Source organism: Ascidia mentula, chromosome 1 (genome assembly GCF_947561715.1).
Source record: "Ascidia mentula chromosome 1, kaAscMent1.1, whole genome shotgun sequence".
Lineage (NCBI taxonomy): Eukaryota > Metazoa > Chordata > Ascidiacea > Phlebobranchia > Ascidiidae > Ascidia > Ascidia mentula.
The window spans coordinates 2,098,208-2,104,854 of record NC_138566.1 but is presented as its reverse complement, the minus strand read 5'-3'; the positions used below and the strand labels follow the sequence as shown (position 1 = coordinate 2,104,854).

Below are 6,647 nucleotides of genomic sequence, written 5' to 3'. Positions count from 1 at the left end.
ACACATGCACAATTGACATTAGAGATGCTTGAGAACGAAGTTGTAATTTGGCTTGTACAACACGACACAGAGTTTGAGGTGAAAGTTCGAATATTAAATTTCCATTCTTAACTTAACTCGTAACCTTATCCAGCCGAAAACAACTCCCAATAACTTCTATTCCCAATCCATGTGAGTATGACGTCAGTAAGTACGTAACATTTCTCCTCTCCTTTGTTGAAACTGTCTTCGTTCAACCCAAGTGTCGGATGACAACCTAAAGTTGGATATGCGGTCTGCAGTGACAAAACCAAATAAACTTGTCGCATTGCAAGTTTGTCCAATGACGAATCTGGATGTTTGCTGTGTGAATGACAAAATCATGGCTATTGTGAGGTGAATAAGCTTGTTTACAACGTGAGAGATACTGTGAGTATAATATGTTCGTGTTTGAGTGAAGGGAGGTATAAATTACTGAAGGAATTTAATGTCACAAATCGTGAACAAAGTTGATTGCTCTTGTGATGTATTTTGCCAAAATCCTTCCATTGAATGCCTGATATTTATATGTACGGTTTTTCAAATCACAAAGACGACAATGTACAATAAGGCAGATTTCGTGTACATTTGTTCCATTACATATAGAAAATACACGTTATTTTTACTATTGTGCTGTAATTGTTGCGTATTTGCCGTTCAGAACAACGCAATAAACAAAATGTAACTGTAGTTGTTTTGCTCGAATTTCACCTGATATTAAATGACTGCAACAAAACCTATCTTCGCTTAAACTATTACAAACTTGTTAAACAAAAATTCCTTTCACCAAAGTTTAAACCGTTCGTACAAACATTTGACAAATGTTTTCAACAAACTGACAAAAATTTACACAAAGATAAATTTCAGGCCTAATGCTTTTTTGTATGCGAAAACATCGAACTATAACAATAGATGCATTCGACAAGCATCCTAAATTTCTGCAATAGCTTGCCCAAATTGAGAAGGTAGCTGGTTGAACACACGCCAGGACCGCCCAAGCGACCGCCAATGTAAAATTACGTTACCTCTGTCCATCCAATCTTTTCAGCTACATGATCTTTGGCATTTGACGCAGTATATCGCAAAGCTTGTATTGAAATGTTTTGGGTATTATTGATCACAAAGGTCACTGTGCTCTTTGATTATCTCAATTCGTTTGTAAAACTGATATGAAATGAAGCAACGGCGGCATTTAATATATGGGCCTGAAATTGCCTATAAACGCGCAACCAGATCCTGATAGACAGCTTGCAGTTCCGTTGTTCTTCATTATGATTAACTTTGCGATTTCAAACATCATGTAATGAAACTTATTTGTGAATTATTGTTATAATAAATTTTATGCAAGATTAGAATAAAAAAGGAAACTTTGTGCAATTGTTTTATTTTGTTCGTGCTGAGCGCGTCATTAGAGAATTAATTGAGGATTGGAATTAAGGACAATAATAAAAGTATAAAAGTATGATGTGGACTTTAATCAAACAATGCAAAAACAAAATATGTACAAAATCAACCGATACCACGCAGGTTAACTTATGTAAGTTGTTCAGGTGGTGACTGGCCACGAAGTGTGTTAAACGCTAAACGATGTTGTCGCAAACAATATATTTGTCTTACTAGCACAACCTGGCGGCCATATTGTAAGAAATGCATCGTGTTGTACTAACAACTTTAAAGAGTACAGAATGGGTTTGAATCTGCACATTGACAGCGATAAACCAAACATCTTTAGGCGTATATTAATTACTGACTGAATTTTGGAAGTTTTTGAATCGTTTCCTAACTCAGTAACAAGGCGTTGGCAAGACGAATATTTAGCACACGGCAATAATGCAGTCATTGATTAGTAGCTACAGTTCTAAGCACAATTACGTTAAAATCAAAAACGTTAAATCTGTTGCTGTGGTAAACCAATCAACATCAATACAAGTAGGTAAGTACCTACTGGAACAAAGTCCTTAATTAAGAACGGCAGTCAAGCGAATATCGGTTAGCGAGAAAACCGTTCGACATTCCAAAAGTTAACAAAGGTATTCCATCATTGGTAAGTTCGCTTAAATTGAACGATGACGTGTGTTAACATGATAAACCTAACCCAACGCCATTCCAGAGGCTAGATTAGAATCGAAAAGAAAAGTAATTTTAATCTAAACACTCTGGGTCCAAAGACAGTTAGGGTTTCTGCTATGTATATCGGAACATTAGTTGGTGTTTGCCAGAAACCGTGTATTTCATCTCAATAGCACCACCTACCGACTTGTGACGTACGCATAAGAATGCAAAAATAGGCTCCGGCGGAGTCGGAGTTGCATTGCAAGCACATCCATGACTGCGAGTGAGACGCAGTGTTGCATACATAACAAATTATTAAATGTTCCGTATCAGTCTTATGTCTACGAACTGAATTCTCTTAATTTGGCACTGGTTTTTGTATTGAAAATGCACACTAGCTTTCGCGAGTACCTCTCTCTTCATCAGGTGTAAGTAAACACAATACGATGTTTTCATCAGGCATTGTAGAGGTATCTTTTCAACTACATGATCTTTGGAATTTGAGGCAGTATATCGAGAAGGTTGTATTGAAATGTTTTGGGTATTATTGATCACAAAGGTCACTGTGCACTTTGATTATCTTAATTCGTTTGTAAAACTGATATAAAATGAAGCAACGGTGGCATTTTATGTATGGGCCTGGAATTTTCCTTAAACGCGCAACCAGATCCTGACGGACAACTTGCAGTTCCGTTGTTCTTTTTTATAATTAGCTTTGCGATTTCAAACGGCATATAATGAAACTTATTTGTGAATTATTGTAAAATAACTTTTATGCAAGATTAGAATAAAAAAGGAAACTTTGTGCAATTGTTTTATTTTGTTCGTGCTGAGCGCGTCATTAGAGAATTAATTGAGGATTGGAATTAAGGACAGATCAATAGTTTTCCGCAGCCATTTCCGGTTTAAGCCGTTTCAGGGCATCTCGAAAACCGAAGAATTTTGCCGATACTCCCAAAAAGGCCTTTGGTTATTCATTACCTGTTGTTGGAGGTTAACAACATGGTGAATTCTCTTTGGCATATACTTTAGTTAAACTCCCTATTTTAGCTGTGACTAGGACGTAGACGACAGTATCTTCGTGTGTTAGCGGTGTTAACGTTGTCCCTTTTTCTTTTTGCGCTTTTGAAAATTGTTGTGTGGTTTACGTATGAAATGCGATACCATTGCTGTGTGGCAGACGAAACGTCGGAAAAATACAATACGTTAAATATGCCAGAAGATCAGTCTATTTTGAATATAATCTTCGTATGTTTGCACTGCTATTTTGAATGGAATCTTCGTATGTTTACTGACGCTGCTTAACCGGTATGAGCACAAACTTAGCCTAAGCTTGGTTTCCAGATTCAGGTGATGTTTCACGTTTGCAGTGTTTGTGTCAACGTAACTCCCAAATTTTTGGTTGATGTTTAGGCTTACCTGAATAACAGTTCGGTGCGAGTTCTCCCGTTTAGTTTTTATGAACATGTTCGGCAGTTGTTCTTGAACTAAAGATACTCGTGTTGTTTGTTTAAACCGACGCGCGTTGTCAAAACCGACGCGCGTCGTTTGACGGAACCAAAATAAAGTTTCTGCTACTCACACTGTGAGCTACAAGGTCAACCGTACGTGACGTATAACAAGAATAATTTACTTTCCATAATAATATATTAAATTTTAACAAACGATTGAAAACAAACCAAAGTAAATCAAAACTACGCAGATTAACAATGCGCAAACGGATCATATTAATTGATTTCAACAATCAAGTAGGAACAGGGGATGCTGCAGTTCCGCAGTGCCCACCCACGATCCACGACTGGAAGTAATTTCTATGGTCAGCCTATGAACTTTTACGTGTAAAAAAATTAAGCTGCTACCTCGTAGGGCGGCCGAGTAACTCGCGTTCAAAGTTTTGTTAACTGGCGATTTTTTTTTGTCAACTAACATCCCTCTGGTAAGAACATGGCCTTAGCATTTTTAAAGCAATACCTGCTTGGGCAACAAGGCACGTTTCATCAATAAATTTACTATTTTCAATTTTTTCCCAATCACTTGTTTCATGTTCATAAATATACATTTCCCGGCCACATGCAACAACAATGTACGCTACAAAAATACAAAATATGCGGGTTTATAACTAAGTTTAACTGTTTTGCATATGATATTTACAATCATTTTTTCATATTCATTTAAACTTACAATCATCCACAACAGTTGCAACTATATTGCCAAATCTACTTGGCAAAGGATTGCATTCCTCCCAACCATCATCAGGTGAGTCCAAGTTTAACCTTACAACTTTGTTTGAATCTGAGCCAAAACTATAACGGTTTCCGTCCCCAAGCAAGTAAATCCATCTCTGAAGTTTGACGGCTGCACTAAAACTTCCAATTTCTGTCTGTATGAAAAAAACAGTAGTGTCATTAGATTTTTCTGTTAGTAGTACAGGAAATTTTAAGAGGAATATAAAGTTTTTATCAAACTAACTTTATGTTTTTTTTTTAACTTACTGATGAAATGAATTCCTGGTAATTGTTCCTTACATCTAACTTTCTTAACACTCCATAGGAACCGACAACAAGAATACTTGTGGAGGGCTGGATGTACATTTCCGTTTCTAAAAGATGTTTGCATAATTTTATGCATTTTTTTCATTGGAAGAGCATCTCAAGGAAACTTAACGAGCATATGTATCCTATGTTGGAAAATTACCGTTCCTTATCTTGTCCTCCACCCGATTTTGGCATCGCAAAACATCAACAACTTTAAGGAGGGTTTTTCTATCATTTCTTACCAAATCCTAGTAAAATACATCAGCAAACATTTTTGTGCAAAAACGACTTTTAGTTTGCTGGATTACCTGGCCCAAAATAACTTTAGAAATGAACCTTATATCAATATTCTCTAAACGCAACATTAAAAAGAGCACAGAAGAATATTTTTGTCTATTTTCTTGGCTATGATTAATCCATGCCACAATTAACTTGTATATTTCTTCCTCTTTGACAATCTACATACAATATAGTACATTAAAATACATATTCATGGAGTTTTAAGTACAAACCTTTGCATTTGTTTCCTTCAACATTACAAGCAATTTAAACTCATCAAGTTGAAGTTGAAAAACATCAGGTTGATTTGTTATTTGCATCAAGTTGTTACAAATATATTTTCCACTTTTTTCCTCCAAATTATAGGCATGGTATCTCTTTGCCATCGTCCAGATTTTTATTGAGTTTTCATGTGTTTGTCCATTTAAAAGAAACACTCCACATAGTTCCTTCAAATCTGAGTAAAGTGGTGAATTAGTTATTTTTTTTAATGTCTGAATGAAGCATTACTTGGGTTGCATGTTCCATCTAAACCTCTTTTTAAAAAATTAAACATCTAAAGTAAGGTTTTGTTTGTTGTATTTTTCTTTCAAACGGTTTGTTAACACAAAAAGTACCATGTATTGCATTCTCTTGTGATACCAACCTGGCAACATAAAATAGTCAGATGCAGCCAATAATTTGTAAACATTGTCTTCATCAATTGTGACTTTGGTTGTGTAAATAAAATCCAACACCAACTTCAATGTTTCAGCTGTAACTTGTGATATTTTAATTGTTTCTTCATACTTTTCTTTCATCTATGGATAAACAGGGACATGTCACATCAGTGTGGAACACCTCTTGCATAGTTTGAATACAGCAATAGTTTTAATCGAAAGCAAACACTTTGAAAGCATTAGGATTTAATTTCAAAATGAACTAAATTAAATGCAAAATTAATTGCATATTTCCAAAGTAATCAACTATTCTATTATACATTATTTGTTGGTATACCTCAGAATTCAGAAGTTTGTCAAAATAGTCTGACGTAGCAACCAATACACATTTGTGAGCATCAAACTTTTGTCCATCAGCTTCCAATACAACATGACAACAGTTTTTCGCTGAACTTCGAAATCTTTTGAAAATGCAACTGTTGTATGTACAATAAGTTCATGGGTTGGGTTTATAATTTTAACAAAGACCTGAAGTAATGATTTTTTATAGTGTTTATATTTTTTCAAAGGAATTTAAATTTTTTTTCTTTAAATCAGTTATCATATTTTCAATCAAGAGAATGAGCATTCTTATAAAAATAAAACAAAGCTCATTTGCATAACAAAGACAAAAAAGGCTTTGCTGTTCGCAACATTTTACACTAATCATAGAATCATCGCAGTAAAATGTTTTTGTCAAGTAATACAATTGTTTTTCCCAGCCCCAGTGGTGTTGCTTGCCTGTTGTGTCGCATGTACATAAAAGTTAAAATAAATTGGCAAATTTGAATAAAACAATATTAAGCGGATTATAACATCTGCCATGTGCATCAAACATTACATACCCATGTAGTGTAGCTATTAATTTTGCTGGATGTTGGCTTTCAAAACATTCCACTCGTTTTTGTGAAGATTCTGCTTCAGGCTGAAAAAGACAAAAGCATTTAAATGAACAAAAGTTGGTGTTTTTTTGCCTGCACACACTAACCTCTGCTTCTTCTAAATCACTCACTTCATCCATCTTAACACAACACAGTTATTAATACCAAACTAATTTCATGCAAAA

At 35.0% G+C, this 6,647-nt stretch overlaps 1 protein-coding gene across 1 annotated transcript; it reads right to left on the bottom strand.

The window, feature by feature from the left end:
• Positions 1-3,703: 3,703 nt before the first annotated feature.
• LOC145905500 (kelch-like protein 12) lies at positions 3,704-6,647 on the bottom strand. The gene is made up of 9 exons (XM_082992721.1): positions 6,570-6,647; positions 6,427-6,506; positions 5,880-6,003; positions 5,530-5,683; positions 5,117-5,340; positions 4,765-4,852; positions 4,563-4,669; positions 4,252-4,450; positions 3,704-4,158 (listed from the first exon to the last, which is right to left on the bottom strand). Exons 1-9 carry the CDS (start codon positions 6,600-6,602, stop codon positions 3,989-3,991), a joined length of 1,179 nt encoding a protein of 392 aa, XP_082848847.1. The 5' UTR covers positions 6,603-6,647; the 3' UTR covers positions 3,704-3,988.

Coding starts and splice junctions, on each gene's coding strand:
- LOC145905500 (XM_082992721.1), bottom strand. CDS start 6,602: ATGGATGAAGTGAGTGATTTAGAAGAAGCAGAG. Junction 4,670..4,764: donor GGAGGACAAGATAAGGAACG/GTAATTTTCCAA, acceptor AACATCTTTTAG/AAACGGAAATGTACATCCAG. Junction 4,451..4,562: donor ACCAGGAATTCATTTCATCA/GTAAGTTAAAAA, acceptor TTTTTCATACAG/ACAGAAATTGGAAGTTTTAG.